This window comes from Colletotrichum spaethianum (assembly GCF_022836535.1).
Source record: "Colletotrichum spaethianum MAFF 239500 DNA, contig22, whole genome shotgun sequence".
Classification (NCBI taxonomy): domain Eukaryota; kingdom Fungi; phylum Ascomycota; class Sordariomycetes; order Glomerellales; family Glomerellaceae; genus Colletotrichum; species Colletotrichum spaethianum.
The window spans coordinates 164,637-183,085 of NW_026054792.1; the positions used below are offsets into that span (position 1 = coordinate 164,637).

The 18,449-nt window shown below is 52.9% G+C and overlaps 8 protein-coding genes across 8 annotated transcripts; 5 read left to right on the forward strand and 3 right to left on the reverse strand.

Annotated features, from left to right (window-relative positions):
• Positions 1-3,808: 3,808 nt before the first annotated feature.
• ColSpa_08268 (uncharacterized protein) lies at positions 3,809-5,332 on the forward strand (the record flags this gene model as incomplete). Its single annotated transcript, XM_049274480.1, has 4 exons — positions 3,809-4,264; positions 4,316-4,726; positions 4,798-5,197; positions 5,250-5,332. 4 exons carry the CDS (start codon positions 3,809-3,811, stop codon positions 5,330-5,332), a joined length of 1,350 nt encoding a protein of 449 aa, XP_049130437.1.
• A 219-nt stretch (positions 5,333-5,551) lies between these two features.
• On the forward strand, positions 5,552-5,818 carry ColSpa_08269 (uncharacterized protein; the record flags this gene model as incomplete). Its single annotated transcript, XM_049274481.1, has 1 exon — positions 5,552-5,818. One exon carries the CDS (start codon positions 5,552-5,554, stop codon positions 5,816-5,818), a length of 267 nt encoding a protein of 88 aa, XP_049130438.1.
• Positions 5,819-6,446: 628 nt separating this feature from the next.
• ColSpa_08270 (DNA mismatch repair protein msh-3) lies at positions 6,447-9,806 on the reverse strand (the record flags this gene model as incomplete). Its single annotated transcript, XM_049274482.1, has 1 exon — positions 6,447-9,806. The coding sequence occupies one exon, from the start codon at positions 9,804-9,806 to the stop codon at positions 6,447-6,449; it is 3,360 nt and encodes a 1,119-aa protein (XP_049130439.1).
• A 454-nt stretch (positions 9,807-10,260) lies between these two features.
• Positions 10,261-11,305, reverse strand: ColSpa_08271 (AB hydrolase superfamily protein; the record flags this gene model as incomplete). The annotated part of the gene is made up of 2 exons (XM_049274483.1): positions 10,261-10,556; positions 10,609-11,305. 2 exons carry the CDS (start codon positions 11,303-11,305, stop codon positions 10,261-10,263), a joined length of 993 nt encoding a protein of 330 aa, XP_049130440.1.
• Positions 11,306-12,314: 1,009 nt separating this feature from the next.
• ColSpa_08272 (cytochrome c oxidase copper chaperone) lies at positions 12,315-12,681 on the forward strand (the record flags this gene model as incomplete). Its single annotated transcript, XM_049274484.1, has 3 exons — positions 12,315-12,339; positions 12,399-12,460; positions 12,541-12,681. 3 exons carry the CDS (start codon positions 12,315-12,317, stop codon positions 12,679-12,681), a joined length of 228 nt encoding a protein of 75 aa, XP_049130441.1.
• Positions 12,682-12,783: 102 nt separating this feature from the next.
• ColSpa_08273 (uncharacterized protein) lies at positions 12,784-13,037 on the reverse strand (the record flags this gene model as incomplete). Its single annotated transcript, XM_049274485.1, has 2 exons — positions 12,784-12,866; positions 12,923-13,037. The coding sequence occupies 2 exons, from the start codon at positions 13,035-13,037 to the stop codon at positions 12,784-12,786; spliced, it is 198 nt and encodes a 65-aa protein (XP_049130442.1).
• Positions 13,038-13,667: 630 nt separating this feature from the next.
• ColSpa_08274 (protein PXR1) lies at positions 13,668-14,863 on the forward strand (the record flags this gene model as incomplete). The annotated part of the gene is made up of 3 exons (XM_049274486.1): positions 13,668-13,690; positions 13,748-14,783; positions 14,837-14,863. The coding sequence occupies 3 exons, from the start codon at positions 13,668-13,670 to the stop codon at positions 14,861-14,863; spliced, it is 1,086 nt and encodes a 361-aa protein (XP_049130443.1).
• A 1,870-nt stretch (positions 14,864-16,733) lies between these two features.
• Positions 16,734-18,348, forward strand: ColSpa_08275 (uncharacterized protein; the record flags this gene model as incomplete). The annotated part of the gene is made up of 3 exons (XM_049274487.1): positions 16,734-16,819; positions 17,244-17,361; positions 17,434-18,348. The coding sequence occupies 3 exons, from the start codon at positions 16,734-16,736 to the stop codon at positions 18,346-18,348; spliced, it is 1,119 nt and encodes a 372-aa protein (XP_049130444.1).
• Positions 18,349-18,449: the final 101 nt, after the last annotated feature.

Consider the following 18,449-nt stretch of genomic DNA (forward strand, 5'->3'; position numbering starts at 1 on the left):
ATTGCTCGACAGCGACGCTGGCGACCTTACGATACAACACACCTCTTGCAATCTAATAACCTGCTATCCCCAATCATGATGGTAGCAAGGATACAAGGCGAGAGAAGAGCAACAGTGATGGCTTTGTTCATGAGATGCGCGGTCACATTCTGCGGTTCGCCATAAACTAGCCTTCGGACACTTCTAAACCTATGAGTCTGGTGTTTGGCCCAATATTAGAGACCGGGCTGAAGGCTCTCAATGATATATTTATTAATTAGACTCCATCGACCTCTGTCGTCTCTACATTTGTGATTCTCGGACACGTGAGTCCTGATGTGACAGTGGGCTGTGAGCTGGAGATGCCTATAACATTGTCATGATTTCCCATCGTCTGTGTCTGCGCTGAAAGCTGCTTGATAAACTTATTGCGACGCGTGTCGGGCCATCGAATGCTGCAGCGGCCCCCGGCGAGTACTCCTTATGGTAGCAATATGCTCAGAGTAGTGGGAAGATAATTGTCTCAAGAAACCGCTCACTGCCAGAGATTCGCGGCATCTCCTATGAAGACATATCATTCGAGGCCTTGAGGTCGCGTCGAGTCGCTCACGTAGCCGGACCACTGTTCGCCCCTTCTTCTCGTCCCTCGCATTCCACTTCCAATACTCTGGCTTCACAAGAATTTGCTTCCTCCAAGGCACATAATACGCTGACCAAAATCCTTCAACTTCCAGTATTCTCAGGACTCAGCATTCCAACTCGTGTGAACCCACACCAATCACTTACTGCATCACTAAATTATACCAACGCACCACCACCACCACCATTACCAACAACTACTGCAATTATTTAGTCGTCATACCACCCGCCCTTGTCCCGATCTGGCAGCGAGCGTCACGGGGTCATGTGCTCATCAGCCGGTGTACCTGCGTGGTCGCGATCTCGCCGTGTCCCTCCACTAGCACATTCACACGCTCACCGAGCAACCGACTGACCTCGACGCGCGCCCCCCCTCTTTTCCGCCTTAGCCATCACAAAAACAAAGTCATTGTCTCTTCCAATCATTTCACCTCTTCCACTTTCTCAATCTTTTCCCCCATCGCTCGAGGCGCTCAAACCGTTTCTTCGACTCAACTCGTCCCACTTTGGCCGTGAAGGTCTTCAACCTGTCAAGCGTTTACTTCGAAAATAAAAGCCAATCGCTGTACTGCCAACACTTGTCAACATTATCTCCTTTCGGATTACGTCTCAAGTCTTTTCTCTTCTTCTTCGAAACCCTGATTGAACGAAGCCTACACTGTTCCCATACGCGCTGTTCTGTACTCAACCACCATCGCACTTCTCAGCAGTGAAGTCATTCGCACATCGCCCAATCGATCACGGATACCTGAATCATCAGAAAGTATTCCCATTGTACAGACCATCCTTGGACTAGGTACGTGCTGGCTTTCAAATGTTGAGCTTAAAGTCATCAAGTTGGCTTCTGTCCCCTTCGTCCCCTTCGTCCCCTTCTCTCTGTTCCATCCAAGGCCACACTCTCTCACTACTAGACCCTCTGCGTCCCTTTTCTTCTCTTTTGTTCCAGGCTTCAAAACCATATCTATGTCAGCGTCTTCGGACTCTGCATTATTTTTGCGTTGATCCCTTTCATGACCTCAAAGTTAATGATGATCTTTGGTATGGTAACAAGGCCGTTGGCAGCTTTAGTAAGGCCGTCACCGGTGGTTATGTGCGCCTGGGCATTCCCAATTCCCTGTGGAATGCTATAAAAGTCACCAAGAGATGACTGCATCTCTCAATCACTTCATATCACGGTCTTCTACTCATCCTCCTGTCATCAACACCCGTTTTTTCACCAAATCATTGGTCTACTATCCACATTCCTCGCTAAGACAATGCTTAATCCAGCTTCTGTTCTGATCGTTGAACTATAAGCCTCAGCTTTATTCCGTTCTTTCACGTGTCATATCATTTCCCCCAGATGATTTTCCCCGTATCGTCTGGTGTTTCTTCTGGTCACAGCATCAATGTCGTCACAACCTTCGTCTTATCATAAGCCCCTTCCGTCGCCTCTCTCTATTCGTTGCCTCTCTCTATTCGTCGCAACTTTTGTTCCCTGTTGGATTCTATCCTCACTTTTATCGCATACTTCTTTGTACGGCACTTGCTTTCTCGCTCTCATTGCAGCATGGACCTTTCTGAACTTTTGTTGCGTTGTCTGAACGGCGAGGGAAATTCTTGCGGTCGGATTATGACGAGTGCCGTTCTTGAGCACATATTCACACCACATTTTACAACACCCAGCCTCTGATCCACATCAGGGATGACGAGAGCTACCTTGCTCGAACACCTGAGTTCTCCTACCAAGTTCACACTCGTAGGTGCTCGCCACCTTTGACATCCAGAGATGGCGAGAGCTACCAGGGCACCGGCCTTCATACTTTGCAGTTCTCACGATCATTGATGGGCCCAGCAACGGCGAGAGCTACTGACGTCCTGCCCGCCTTGTTCTCCGACTGAGGCAGGGCTCTTAATCTGCTCCTCTTGTATCTTCATTTTACATTATTTCTCTTTTCTTTTCTCTTCTTCATGGTAGACCTGGAGATCTTTCTACTCTCGTCCATCACCATATGAACAGGTTTAGCTCACTCTTACTTATTTATCATTAGAGAAGCAACCTAGTTCTTTAGATTGGCGACAAGATCTACAAGCCGCAAAGACACGACGAGCAATCCTACGAACTATCGCACAGAAGGCTTTGGACCTCAACTACCTAGTTCATTCGGTGAGCCTTCAAGCCTTCAGTCCGGCTTGCGTGAAGCCGAATTTCGCTGACTAGGCGATTAAATCTCAGATAACGATCCCTTGCTGGCACCTTTCATACTCAACGCTCAACCTCGTAAGCTGAAATCAGCTTTACGAGACTTTGGTAGGTTGGTTCTTCTATTCTTCAGCACATCGTATGTTCAATAGGACGAGGACTTAGCCGCAGTCAACTGCCGCCGTTTTCCCGGGCTCTCAGAGGCCTCAGGATTGGGGCTTGCCTAGCCTACCAGTGTTTAACGGCAGCAACCCTTTCCTGTCAGGTGATATGGTGCTCGCTTCGTAAAATTTCCATCTACTCCTCTCCTCGATCTGTTGAGGAAGAGCGACCATCACGACCCTTTCGATTACGAATTTAGCCACTGACATACAAGCGACTTCAGACAAGAACAGCCAAGCACCAGACCACCACGCAAGTGGCCCGTCGACACCTACTCCTTCCTAAGCTCTCAAACTCAACCACCATCGCCCCTTCCGCGTCTTTCTTTTGGAAGGACAGGACCTGCTGCTACTATGGATAGCAATATCTCCTGCCATTCCCAAAATGGCGCCCAGACGTCAGGCAGCTCTTGCTGCCGCTGCCGTGAGTACCTCCCCTTGACTCCGCTCAGCTCTGCCACCCCATGGGTCAGAACACCTACCCCCTATCCGCAAGCCAGTTCTTTCGTCGATGTTTCCACAACGACATCCCACCTCCCATCATTGCCACAATCCTGTTCCATTGTCGCCTCCCACACACGCTGAGCCCTTCAACGTCACACGTTTGCTCTATTTGCTGGCTACTGCCCTTCCTGCATCTACGGGGCCTCGGGTTTCTGTCGTTCTTTGCCTCTATTGGCATCGTTAGGAAAAGGATTTCCTGCCCTTCGTTTTGTGTTTTGGTTACCCGAGCAGACAAGCCTGTCTTCCGTCCCAGTCGTTCTCTTTCAACCATGGATAGACAGTCAGTCAGTAACGACTGGCTGTTACGTATAAGCACTGTTCGATTGCTAACTCTGGGTAGAACATGGCAGCTGTTGCAGCTCGAGAGGCCAGCGTCGACACTCCTACCAAGGCCCCGAAGGCTCAGGCCCCGAAGTCGCAGGCACCTAAACCCCTGAAGATCAGCAAGGCCCGCGGCAAAATAACTGCCACAAGATCAGCTGGTTCGAAGGTTTCTGAGGCCAAGACCCTTTCAAGCCCTTCTATCCCGCTTGTCTGCGTCGTTTGCCCCACCAACCCGCGCTTTTCCGATGTCTCGCACCTCCTTACGCATCTCAACTCGAAGGGCCATCTTCAGACCCTCAATGATGTAAGGATTCGCGCTATCGCTGACCTTTCGGCCGCCCAAGCCATCTTCACGTATGACAAATGGTACAACGAGCATGGCCTCGAGGCAATGCTCGCAGAACGTCTGAAGGTCAAAGACGAGAGATCGAAGGGCCCTACCATGGGCAAGCGACCCGGACAGCCGACCTCTCAGGTAAGCTTTCTGCTAATGGAATCTTTTCCTTCTTTGGTCTGACATTCAAAGAATCTAAAGAAGAAGAAGACCCTTCCCCTTCTTGTCAAGCGCGAGCCTAGTAACGACGCCTCTTGGACACCTCCCCCGACTGGCCGCCTCTTTGAGCAGCAGACCATTACGTTCCATGGAGACCAGAACAACAGTCCCGTCTCGACTCCAACCGACGATGTCATCGACTGGACTCCAGATGAGCTTGAGTCAGCAAGGCTGAAGGGAATCGTCTGGCCGGGCATGGGTATTTTCGATGCTGCAACCCCTGACCAAAAGAAGAAGAGAAACCAGCGCAAGGATGCTTCCGTGCTTCAGCAGATGGAGCTATCTTCTCAAGCCATCACCACCACCGAATTGGTGGCGAATCTCGAAATGGAAATCGAGAGAACCCGCGATGTCTATGACGCACCGTCAGTTGAGGGAACTCCGGTACGCACTCATCCAACACCCTATTCACAGTACCTGATCATCGACTAACAAAATACGATATGTCTGAACAGATCGCCAAGTCAAAGCGCCGACAGAAGCGTAGCCGTAACGTTGAGGAAGAGGAGGACGAAGATGCTCAACTCCTTGTCAAGCCAGAGCCCGACGACAAGTCTGCCCTACTGGCATCTCGTAACACTGTTGTGCGACACAAGAAGCATGCCACTAGACAGAAGCTGGCGACTGAGATTGACGTCAATTATCTGTCGGAGAAGTTGGATGTCATGAGCGACGTCGCCAGCAGCGCTGATGCCGGCGTCGATGTCGATGCCGGCATCAATGTGGAGCTCGATGAAGACTTTGACGATTCTCCATTCGGAACCGGCTCGTCTTTGAACAACTTGAACCCTCACAAGTTCAACGTTCATGAGGAACACGACATCTTTCGCGACGCCAACTGTGGACTCGCTGCCCGTAAGTCTCTTTGCATTACGTAGTCGTGTCTCGCCCGCTGACTCCAATGCAGCCCAGCAGTTTTCTCAGGAGATGATGGATGAAGCTAGGTCTTTTAACCTTGACCTAGGCAAACTCAATGACATGGTATATTGATGATCCCTTTTTTCCAGATTCGACGTCTGCAATCGCATCCCCCTCCGGTCGATGAACGCGAACTCGAATCTGAGCTTGGCTTCCCCCACTCCCGCTGCCAAACAGCTGCCGCACCGAATCTTGAGAGGAAAGGAAAATAACCATGGATTACAGGGACAGAGAGTTTCAGGAGACAGCTATGTCTTTGGTGCTGGCAATAGCCACGTGAACCGAGCCAGAATGGGCAACTCCAACATTCAGATGAACCAGCTCAGCATGACCCACCCCACCACCACGACCAACCCCTTCAATGGCTATCAGCAGCAGGAGATCTTCTACCAGCAGCCCTCTTGGGGATATCCGGTGGTCACGCAGACTACGAACTCGAGATTCATGCCCATTAATGGCAATGCGACTCAGCCGATGTACTATAGCCACCAATTCGCTTTCGCTGCCGGCGAGAATGATTCAGGAAACGGAACCAATGTATTCGGAGACGATCTCTGATCCTGAAGAGCGCATTAAACGCATGTTCATGGCTCCAACGTGCAGCATGAGCACCGTTATGAGGAACCTAGGCTAGTTCGTACATGCCTCCGAGGCGCATTGAGCCGAACTATCGTCATGGTTCATGGGCTTCCTTCGGTCTTTCGTTTTACTTTTCTTTTTCTCCTCGGTACGTTAGTTACTGGTCCGTTTGACTTTGAGGCGATGCTAATAAGTCGCAGTTGTTCGAGTATATAAGCAAACCTTGCTTGCCACCCTCGATCCACCAGCTGATCTCTGGACCCTCGATGATAACAGCGCCGTTCCCTCTGAACATTGGGTTCGCTCGCAGAGCGTTGCCTCTCTGGGACGAAGGATACGCGAATAAATAGGGTCTATGGAGATGTTATCACTTGCTGCCAGGGCATTAAAGGTTATGGTGGATCATTCATATACGGTAACACCGGACTGAGGGCAACCCTTTTGAGTTTCTAGGACCTTACCCAGCAAAACATTTTGATTCGGATGGAAAAGGAACTATAGGTAGTGCAGTCTTATTCGCACGGGGCCATACCCCACCGACCAGAGACGTGAGACGTGGCTTCAAGCAATACAAAGACGTTCATTATACTTGTTTGTCACATTGGTGCTACAGTTGCTCTATGTTCGAGATCAGGTGGTCAAGTTGATCTGGTTTATTCTCGATCACCTCGGCAAGGAGACCAGCCGTACCCCTCAGTCTTCGCACTCTTACGTCCTGCTCCATCTCGCGCGACTTCTGCGCGGCCACTTCGATAACCTTGCGGGGTATCCGAGCCAGACGCGCAACATTCAGTCCATACGACCTGTGCGCAACACCCTCACCAACCTCATACAGGAAGGTAATTTCCTCGTCGGCGCCCGCGTCCTCACCATCTTCGTCTCCGTCGCCTCCCTCCGTCCCAGCCTTACGTGTAGCCGTGAAGCGCATGTGGACGTTCTTGACGAGACCGTCGCCAATGCCGTCGGCCAGGCGGGCGAGGTTCTGGTAGTGCGTGATGAAGAGGGTGAGGCACCTGTTCTCGCGGACGACGTGGTCGAGGACGGCGTGGGCGATGGCGGCGCCGTCGTGGGTCGAGGTGCCCCTGCCGAGCTCGTCGAGGATGACGAGGGAGCGCGGGGTGGCGGCGCGGAGGATGCGGGCCGTCTCCGAGACCTCGACCATGAAGGTCGACTCGCCCGCGGCGAGATTGTCGCGGGCGCCCATGCGGACGTGGATCGCGTCGGCGAGGGTCAGAGAGAACTCGTCGGCGGGGACGAAGGAGCCTATCTGGGCGAGGAGGACGAGGAGGGCCACGGCGCGGACAAAGGAGGATTTGCCGCCCATGTTGGGGCCCGTGATGAGGTGTGCCAGCGGGGACGGGGAGGAGAGGCTCGTTGTGAAGGGAATGTAGGGGTCCGAGAGGGTCTGTTCGGCGATGGGGTGGCGGCCTTGGGTGATTGAGATTGTGGGCTGGGTCGGGGTAGGGAGGAAAGTCGGTTTAGTGTAGCCGGGGAGAGCGGCGACGCGAGAGAGGGAGAGGAGGCAGTCGAGGGTCGCGAGGGAGGAGACTGCGTCGCGGAGAGGTTGGTATGCATCCGCAATGGCGCCGAGGAGGGAGGTAAAGGCGGCATCACAGGCGGCGGCGAGGGCCTCGCGATGCTGGTCTCGTTCGGCGATGAGGCGGACGACGGTGGGTGTATGGAAGCGGGAGAGCTTCTTGGTGCCCGAGATCTTGATCCAGGAGGCGGGAACGGATTTGAGGTCCGTGTTGTTGACCTCGATGAGGTACTCGATGCCTGACACGGTGACGTAGTCAACGGTCTTTTTGCGTGAGAGGGAGGAGGCGGCCTCGGAACGATGCTCGTCGAGGGATTGTTCGACGGCGACGATGCCCATTTTATGATCTTCAATGTCCTCGGTCTGCTCGGACTCACGGAAGAAGTTGTACTTGTCGTCCTTCCGGGCGGCCTCGGGGTTGATCTTGTCGAGGTGCGAGACGACAAGATCGAGGATTTGGGGTAGGGAGAGGATAGCCGAGGAGATGAGCGGAGAGGTGAAGCCCGTGGCATCGGCCGACTTGACGGTCGAGTATTGCATCGCGATACGCTGGAGTGTTTGGAGGACGGAGAGGAGCTCTGGGCGAGTACACTTGCCGTAGTAGATGCGGATCAGACTGCGCTCGAGGTCGGTCTTGGTGCCGGACAGGAGGGTCTCCAAACGGTCGACCTTGGCAGAGGACTGCTCGTCGACGAGTTCCTGAACGGCAGCAACGCGCTCTTCGAGGCGGGAGACGTCCAGAAGCGGCCGGCCAACCCATTTGCGGAGCAGGCGCTGACCGAAGCGGGTGGTCGTCTTGTCCAAGGCCCAGAAGAGAGAACCGTGCTCGGAGTGATCGGTAGCATTGCGGTAAACCTCAAGGGATTCGAGCGTTGTTCCGTTGAGGAGCATATGTTGGCGCGCCGAGAAGCTGGTAAAGTTCTTGGTAAGATCGAAGACGTGTTCGAGGCCGTACTCCTTGAGATGGTTGATCATGGCGGAGAGGCAAATAGTGACGGGTTCGGGGAGGTGGAGAATGCGCTCTAGGAGAGACGAGGCGGCGGCGTCAGGAGTTTGCTGCAGCTTGTCCGCGTAGAATTGTGTGACATGCGAGTAGGCCTCGGCAGCCATGGTCTTGGAGCGAGGGACGCGCTCGACACGACTGCGGTCGCCAAACACGTTTGTGCTGCTCCCGGAGAGGTGTTGAACGAGCTTGTCTGAGCCCTTGGTGAGGTCACCGACGATGACGAACTCACAAGGGGAGATGTGAAGAAGTCGTGTCTCAATCTCGCTTCGCATGAAGCCATCCTCGAAGGTGTCGTAGATGATGTCTCCCGTGGTCGGTTGCACGGCTACTATGCCAACCTCCACCTTCTCATCTGTGCCCTGCCCCTTTGTCGGGGTTTCGGTGAGACACAGCAGATAGCCCCCTGACGGGGCACCTCCATCGCCACCGGTTTCAAGCTCGCCATTTTCGTCAATGTATGTGCCTTTTGTGTAGACGTTGGTCAACTTGCGGATGAACGGGGCATTGCGGTTGTCACCGGCCTTCTTCAGGGCAGCAGTCTCGATCTGGCGGACCACACCAACCTTGTGACCGGCAGCAACAAGACGCTTGGCGTGAACGGGCAGCCGGTGTACCGGGATGCTCGCCGAGGCAAAACGGTCCCAGTGCGCTTCCGAGGGGTGCTCGTCGTAGCGGTACTTGCCCGGGATACAGACGATACTGAGCTCCTTGGCGGCAATCCGGGCGTCCTCGCCAAAGAACCGGAACTTGTAGCCGACCTCGACGATGAGCACCGTGTCGAGGTGCTTGCGTTTGATTTCGAGGAATTGAATTTCCATTGGCGTGAGCTTCTTGTTCGCTCTTGCACCGCCCTTCTTCGCCTTGGGCGCCGGGGGAGCCTCGTCTTCATCCTCCTCCTCGCCCTCCTCTCCCTCAGCAACTTCGTTGTCGTCTTCTCTCCGCCGCCGCCAGAGCATGCTATCCGGATGGCCCAGCTTCTTCACGAACTTTTTGTGCAATTCCTCTTTACGCTTCTTCGTGGATGGATCTTCCTCTTCCTCTTCCTCAGCATTCATGTCTGAGCTCTGGCTGTATGCAAAACGTCCCGCCCTGCTGGCAGACGTAGATGCCTTGGACTTGGGCTCCGCCGCGGGCTGCTTAGTTCCTGGCGTGAGGAAAGAGCTCTCCTCCTCGTCAGCAGCATCTGCCGTTTCCCCCTTGCCCCCCTTTGCCCTCTTGGGTTTCTTTTCCGGGCCATTGTTGACCTTGTCCGCATCTTCCACTAGGGGTCGCTTGCGGGAAGCCTCTGGCGACTCGGAAGGGCTCGTTCGGGACTCGGACTGGGACTTTTGAAAGGCGGCGGCAAGGCCATTGACGGTCTTTGGTTGGAAGAAGCTGGTGAGCGACTGCTGCTTCTTCTCGGGCGGCTTCGACTTGGGCGCCATGGCGAACAAATTTGCTCGCGGAAGCTGGCGTTGTTTTGTGATTGGGGACCAAAAGCGATGTCGGGGAAGCGTTCGTGGTGATGTCAATTGGGAGGCGGCCCCATTTCATCCCCCCAAAGTGCCGTCGCGTCTCGCGAGCGCGTTGATAGCTTGCAGGGGCCCACTGCACTTTGGAGCTTACAGGGGTCTGAGCCACTACATCTTCAGGGATTGCGCCCCCTATTGGCACTTAGACTTTCTTTTTCCAACGACGCGTCCAGTTTCATTTGCGCCTTTGGCGCGAAATACGACGATATTATGCACGTTGTGGAAAGACTTTTCAAAGTCAATCCAGTTGAGACCATGTCACATTGTGGAATGCCAGTGGCTACACCAGCTACGGAGGTTTTCTGAGTAGAGAACTGATTTTAGTTATCCCCTATTTCGAGGCTGGCCTTGTTCAGCTCTTCATGCTTCATGCATGTTCAAATCCTCGGTCTAACAACCATTGAAGCCCAGCTTTCGTGTCTCGTTGATGTTTCTTGCTAAACTCTGCTTGCGGATACAGACTCCAGAAGCCGTGAGGCAACCCGGGATAAATATCCAACTTGGTCGCGGTTCCAGCATCTTTCCATACTTGCTCCATGATGATTGTGCAGTCTCTTACCGGATCCAGTCCGCAAGCCTGGAAGTACGTCTTGGGGAACCCAGTCAGGTCCGGAGACACGATGGGGTAGGCAAGGGGGCTTGTAGGATCCGGCTTATACTTGTCTATCAATGCGTCAGCTTGGAAAACTATTGCTCGCCTTGGAGACCGTCATACCTTTGATAAAATCTAAAGTCTCCTTTGTGACAACCGGCGCTTTGGCGTTCTGCTCCAGGCTGAGGATGCGGTCCCTATACCTCTCTGGTACTGTCTCCTCACTCACGGCTCCAGAGATGGAAGAGAAGATTCCGGACAGCGGGGGTGACTGTTTCTCATTGACCCAGAGGTGGGAGACACCCAAGGCTAGGTCGGCGCCTGCACTCTCGCCGCCAACAAGGAAGCCTTTGGACAGATTGATACCCAAATGCCGAGCATTCTGAACGGTCTGTAGTATTTCAGTCTCACATGTCTGTGTGTACGGGTTTAGGTTACATACCCATTTCACAGCATCGAAAGCATCGTGGATTGGGATAGGAAAAGGATGTTCTGGGGCAAGACGGTAGTCCACGTTTACCGCGATCCCGCCTAGGGTGGTGAAGAGCTGGCAGAGGGGTCCCTCGCCTTCCAAGTTGCCAATGACGAAACCGCCGCCATGGAATGCCACTAGCACGGGACAACCGTCTTTGGGAACGTTCTTGGGCTTGTAGATGCGCACAGCAACCGATGCGCCGTCTCTTACGATAATACACTCATCGTTTTCTACGTGAGATACAGTCGATGGATCGGGCTTAACAGCGAGCTTGGCTTCGAGTATCTTGGCCACCATGCCCCTGAGCTGGGCGAGATTTGTGTCTTTATTCCAACCGCCAACCATGATGGGGTTGGCTTTCTGGAGCTAGAGGCAGGTTAGCGGAACGATCATGAAGGAGAAGAATGCAGCTTTACTTCTTCAAATTCGGTATTGGGGTTGGCAAGGGCCATGGTTTCCTCAACAGACAGCATGCTGGCGTCTTGCCCCGAGCAGATAAATGGCAATCTTTACGACACGAGAATGAAGTGGGCAGAAGAGTTCAAGACGAGCATGGAAAGGGAATTCCAGACACGTTTGAAGGTTGGCCAAGATTCAGGTCAGGTCTAGCTAACATATATAGTGCACTCTCGTGCTGTTGATTGGTCTTGGCATGTAAGAAAGATGGTCAGAACGGACAAAGTTGACGCCGACAGAGCCTCTTCACGATGTGCGTCGTAGTTTCTCAAACGGATCTAGGAAGGCGCCGACCCTGAGCACTACGCCATGGATGCGGGCTTCATTCTGCAGGTAGCACACTAGTCTCAGGCAAGGTGACTTGTTTTGAACGGTCATCAATAGTAGGTACGGATTCTCGATGGATACTCAGTACATATACCACTTTCCGGGATTCGCGGGGTCCGAGGCCCGGTCATGCTCAAGTCTCGGAACGGGGCCCACACTGAGTGGCTCGTTCTCATCCAGTCCGCCCCCTGGAACCAAATCGGGGCCTAGGATACCGACTCCGAACAGCAGGACTGCAAGTGCAATATCAAGATGCTCAAGGCCTAAAAGATCCACAGAAGTCGGCGCGTGGTTGATCAATTGAACTCATGTATTCCATAGAGTTGCTTGCTACCCAGGGCTAGCAGAACGCGCGAGACAGGCGTTGGCGCACGTGATTTGTCAAAGGCGTGATTGGCCAAAGTGCCGAAGTCCCCCGAGATTGGAGCGACTGACAAATGCGACAGCTTCGGTGAGGTCAGCGCAGAGAAAAAAAAGTGGCCCGAGGTGAAGAATAACAGCCATCTCTCTCGCCTTCAACTCCGGTCGCAAACCACGTACCTCACTCTCCGACACTCGCTTCACACCCAAAATGGCCTCTCCAGCTGCCGCTATTCGTAGGGAACCCAGAAAACGCATTCATCATCGCTCAATGGCTGACATTCTCCCTTCGCAGCCTCAATCGCCACCACGGCCGCGGCGCCGGCTGCCGCCGATCAACAAGCCTCCAAGCCCAAGGTGCGCAATCTCTCCCGGACCTTCCGCCCCAAGAGCTTCCACGCAACGCATAGAATACTGACGATGAATTTCTGATAAAGCCCTGCTGTGTATGCAAGGATGAAAAGGCCAAGCGCGACGAGTGCATGCTCTTCTCTAACGCCGCCGACCCGGCCAAGGACTGCCTGTCCACAATCGACCAGTACCGGGCCTGCATGAAGGGATTCGGCTTCACGGTGTAAACGACGAACAAGATAGAATTGGCTGAGATCAATGCGACGATAGTCCTCTATGTAATAGTACGAACCGAGCATATATTACGGCGTTGGGGAATATAAAAATCATCACGACTCCATTATGACTACATCACTTCCAATCGTCTCCGCGTCACAGGTCTTGCTCTTTGCGTTGGACTTGGAGATCTGATCTGAAGTCTGTGTGCCAGCTCTGTCTGAGCCTGATACCACCACCTACTCTACAAACCCAGGATCTCCATCTTGTCTTGCTTCTCAAGCTGATATTGCCGCCGGATTGACATGCACTTGTCTTCCGCTCTGGCCCACTCCGCAAACTTGGCCTCATCTTGTCTGACGGTCATCACCTTTGGGCAGCTTTTGAAGTTGGACTGGCGATCATCTGGCAAAGCTCTTGGGGGAGGCAAATAGCGTTGGCTGTGTCGAATGTGTGTTTACACAAATTCGTTCCTGCAACCAACATGGAAGCCTTCCTGGCTTGGGGGGCCTGGTCAAATTGTAATTTTTGGCGGAAGGGTTTGATTCAAAATCGACTAACAACAAGCAAACATGGCCTTCTCGGCGATAGGCTGCCCGACCTCGATTCAAAGTCTCAGCGTATGCACCTGAGGCGTAACTCCCCATTTGACACTGTGAAATGAAGTCTTTTGCAATCTCCCATCTCCCAGAACTTATTTTACGCAAGTTTCGTCGAAGGAAACTGTAAAAGTAGTTTGTTTCCTTAGTAAAGAACACTTTGAAGGCGGTGTAATGGAGCTGGTGATCCTGAACCCGTTGACCTCGGTCGGGTCGCTGAGCTTCGGTGAGCGGGGTTACTTCGGATGCAGATTGGAGAATGCAGGGATAAGCCACACTCCCCGACAAGCACCCCACCAAAATTTTTCTGCGATAATGGCACCGACCTGCGTCCCTTATCGCATTGCGAAAACTCCCATTTTCCTTCACAACGGGTCTGTACTTGTCAAACCGCAACGATGGGTCTGGCACAGGCGAAGACGTGAGAACCACATTCCCAAGGAGATGCAAGCCCCCCGAGACACTGACAATTCTGCAGTCGCCGCAAGATCGGCAAGGATCCCAACAACACGAAATGGACCAAGGACACCGACTCTTTTGGCCAGAAGATCCTGCGATCCCAGGGCTGGGAGCCTGGACAGTACCTCGGTGCGAAAGACGCTGCGCATGCAGTGCACCATACCGCCGCCAATGCCTCCTTCATCCGTGTCGCCCTCAAGGACGACATGCTTGGTCTCGGCTTCAAACAGGCAAGGGATGACAGGGTGACGGGCATGGATGTCTTTTCCGACCTCCTGGGACGATTGAACGGCAAGTCGAGCGAGTCGATCGATAAAGAGCGCCAGGCTCGTGCGACGCTGCAAGGCACTCTCTACTGCGATACCAAGTTCGGCCCCATGCGCTTTGTTAGAGGAGGATGGCTTGTCGGCGACCAAGTGAAGGACGACCCCACCGCTGAGCCCAAGGAGGAGGATAAGGACGACGTCAAGATGGAAGATGTGCCCGCCGTTGGCGAAGCATCGGGCAAGAAGTCGAAGAAGCGCAAGGCCGAAGAGTCGAGCGAAGACGAGTCTTCATCCGAGGACGAAAAGGCCAAGAAAAAACGGAGAAAGGAAGAGAAGAAGGCAGCCAAGAAACTAAAGGCTGAGGCCGGCAGCGAGGAGACGTCGGCAAGCGAGAAGAAGGACAAAAAGCGGAAACTAAAGTCTGCAAAGGAGGATGCTTCCGAAGATACCCAGGATGAGACGGAAAAGAAGTCCAAGAAGGACAAGAAGAAGGAAAAGAAGGAGGCAGAGAGCGAAGAGGAGGAATCATCCGACGACAAGGCATCCAAGAAGAAGCGCAAAGGCGAGACCGACGCCGAAAAGGCTGCGAGGAAAGAGGAGAAAAAGCGCCGCAAGGAAGAGAAGCGTGCCAAGAAGGAGGCGTCGCGGGAATCTACATCGACTCCCAGCACATCAACACCGACTGCCAGCGGTACCTCGACACCAGTGCTCAGAGGTCATCACGCGGTGAGGTCGAGGTGGATTGCACAGAAGAGGATGGCGACGATGGACGACAAGGCTTTGAACGCGGTATGTTCTACATCCCTGACCGCAGTCCAAGATCTATGGCTAACACATTACAGATTTTCATGGTGAAGTCGCAATCCTGATAGACTAGCAAAATAGATGTTTATTAATGACACTTTTACGGGCGTTGTTCTCGCGCTTCCGCCAAACAATGCCAATGTAAGAACCGCCATCCATCATTGCTGGTTTCGTTCTTTGGGCTCAATGTTCAAGTGCTGGTTCGCTGTTACATCCAGCGCCATTGAGACTTTCGAGTGGGTGGTCAACCAGGAGCTGGATTGTGCTTTGTGTCCACCTCTGTACCCCGTTAGCAGACTACCTGCCCAGCTCGAATGCGCGCTGTCTGGTGCCCGGCCGATGAGAGGATCGAGGCCGCCGAGCCACTTCTCGGCACGGGGCTGCCGACAGACAACATAAGTACTTTTACCTCTGACCCACATGATCTTTCCAGCCGCACCTAACATTCGATTTTCCATTCTTTTTCCTCCACTTCAACATTCGTGTTCTCAGCCTAGTCTGCGAGAATTGTTGAAGCTTCATTCATGATCCAGCTGCACTACCAAAAATCACAATGAGCATGGATCAAGTTGATTCGAAAAAGAGCAGCATGGCATTAGCCGCATCGCCTAAGCCGGTACTCGCAGCAGGAAACTGTAGCAGCAGAGTCAAGTCGGACACAAACACCTCTACTCCAGCACAGCAATCGGCTCCTCGGCAACAAGGGATTTCATATACCCCCATGCCGCCCCAGAATTACCTTGCGTCCTGGTACTGTATCAACTTAGGGGCGCTGTTGACAGTGGCCAGCCTCGCCACTAAGGGGTCAACTATCAGCAATGGCACGAAACCCATACTTGTGGTGCCTGCATTCTTCACCTTCATCGTGTCAATAATAGGCATCATCATCATGACATACGATGTGTGGCCTCGGTCAGGCCATGCACGCATCCTCGGTGGCACTTTGGGATTCAGTCTCATGCTGGCATATGTCGTTGTGACCCTGGCTGGACCGACGATATCGAAGATGATTTTGGGCGGGTAGCATGTGTACTTAGCGGATTCCATCTAGGGTTCGTGCTGGAATCTATGAGTGGCTGCGTTGTATGGATGCTGAAGGTGCTCGAGAGGACGAGGGAGGAACCGGAACCACCAAGGAACCGGTTTGCGCGGGGTACGGCGGGCCAACCAGAGCCTCCTGCTGCTGTGCCGAGCCTCTAGTCATCAAGAACTGTTCTAAGAATTATTCAACGGATTATCTGGTGGTCCCCAAAATGTATGCTGCTGTTTGGGGCGTCTCAGTGTTGATGCTGCTAAGAGTGGCTTCGTTGCTCAGATCACACCTCTCGGATCTCGTCACTTTACATACTTCATCCCAAGGCCAGGTTTTTCTGGTAGCTCAGCCATGGCTATGCTGAACTTTCTTAAAAAAAAAATGAGAAAATCTTGGAACCCTGCCACGTTTTACAAATAGCTGTCCATGGATCGAGAACTTCCAAGCTTCACATGCCGCGAACCTACGGCAAATCTCGGAAAACCGCGTGTCAGCTCGATAAGTCTTATATCTTCGCTAATTTCGTAAATTCTCTGCTTGGCTTTAACTAATTCTAGTAACCTAAAATGAAAACACATTGTCCTTGGAGATATCATTCAAGGCGGTGATACTTGCACGTAACATTGTCGAAAGAGCAGTTACCAATGGGAACGTTAAGATCGTCTTCGAATACCACGTGGAGCATCTTTAGTTTTGCATCTACTATTGATATTTCCGCGGCTTGTGAGCCTAGCCATCTTAGACTCCTGGGGCACTTAACTTGCAATCTTCTTTCCAGGTAAGGGGATTCGAGAGGAGGAGGAGAACACACTCCTACCTTCTTCGCATAACGACCGAAGAACTGTCATTCTAAAAGACTTCAAGTGCTCCGGTGTAGATGAACCCATGCAGAGCCTCACATAATGGCTGGTGAGTGCCTTACGGAGCTGTCATACCTTGACGCAAACGCAACCAAGGCGCTAAAGGATACGAAGCGAGAATCTTGTGGGTTAGAGTTTTCACCCAACTATCAAATGGGCCACTTCGGTTAACAGTGATATGAGCTTCAAACAGGTTTGCCAGGAGGTGTGATATTGCAACAGTCATGTGGATTGTGAAATGTAGGTTCGAGTAAGACCCTATCTCCGACTTCTCTTGCCACCCTATGATAAGTTGGCATCGCCGTCTTCAATTCTCGAGGAGGAGCTCCCACAACCAGATGCAACACATCCGATAGCTGGGACTCAAACCAGGTATCAACTTTACGTAACAACTCACTCAATATCTCGTTGATAACTCAACTGGTCTAACAACAAACAAATATTAAGAAGGCCTTGGAACCGTATTTCAAATGGTAATTGTTCTCGAGAAGCAGACCCGCTACTGGCGCGACCGCTCCCCTTATCCAAAGCCCAGCTGCCCCCTTCTCCCAGCCATTCCGCCCGCAAGATCAACTATGAACCGGGCAAGGAAAGTGCCAAGGAAAGCAACAGCCCTTTCAGAGACGAGTTCCAACCATTGGTTCTTCCGACCAACAATGTCAAGACCCTTGTAAGCACTGAGCTTCAATCTCCTCGACACCCGGAGGTCGTTGGTGAGAGGTTTTCATCCACAGCAAAACAGATATGGAAACCTTCTTTGAAGAGGTCCATCACCTGGGACCCGGCATTTGCCCCGTGGATCACAAACCGTCCTCGTACCTCTCAACGTAGCATCGAATCGAAGGCTCCCTTCACTGACCCCGCCACCTTTCCATCCGGCAATTTCAACAAGCTATCTTCATCAAAGGAAACCTATTCGGAAGAGATCTTGGGCCCGCGTAGTCCGTGCTTCAAACCCGTTCGACCCAAACTCACAACTGTCGATCCCTCCTCTTCACCTCTCTACAGCGCCGAGGACGGCTCAAGCACAGCATACTCTTCCCTCGCCGACAGCCTCAAGAGCCCCCGCTTAACCGCGAGAGATCCAACATATCTAGCCACTCTTAACACCGAATGTCAGCTCAGCCTCAGCCGCTCCCGCGCCCAGTCCTCGTCGTCCCCCTTTCCGCGCCAGGAAGACGCCCCCTTGCAATGGTTATGTAATGCCAGCACGGCTGTTGCATCACCCTCTGAGTGTGAGTACGCCTCTGACTCTGACTTTGACTCTGAAGACCACACAAGTGATGGCAAAGATCACCGGATACACCTCTGCCACCGGCTCGCGGGCGCCGTCCCCGAGTCCAAACTCCCCACCATCAACGAGCCTGTACCCTACCTTGACCGTCCGCCAGGAGAGGAGATGGTCGATCTCGGCGAGAGCATATGGTGTCACTGCGTCGACTGCAGTCCTTGGAGGCGCGGCGACGTGGGCAAGTCGCGCGGGACATGTCTTGATGCGAGAATCATACCCAGGAAGAACTCTGCAGAGACGGTAGAGGAGAAGATGGATTGGTTGGCGAGGTGGCTCATTGTTGGGCTCGTCGGGGTCTGGGTTCTGTTGATGGCAGCGAACCTTGAATTGGCTGGCTATGAGGTTCCGCTGGAGTCAATGCATTGAACGTGGTAAGAAATGGAGAGAGCAGTGTCAAGTGCGGCTACAGAAAGGTAGCCTGCTACAATGATGTAATGCAAACATGGATAGACAAAAGTTCTTAAATT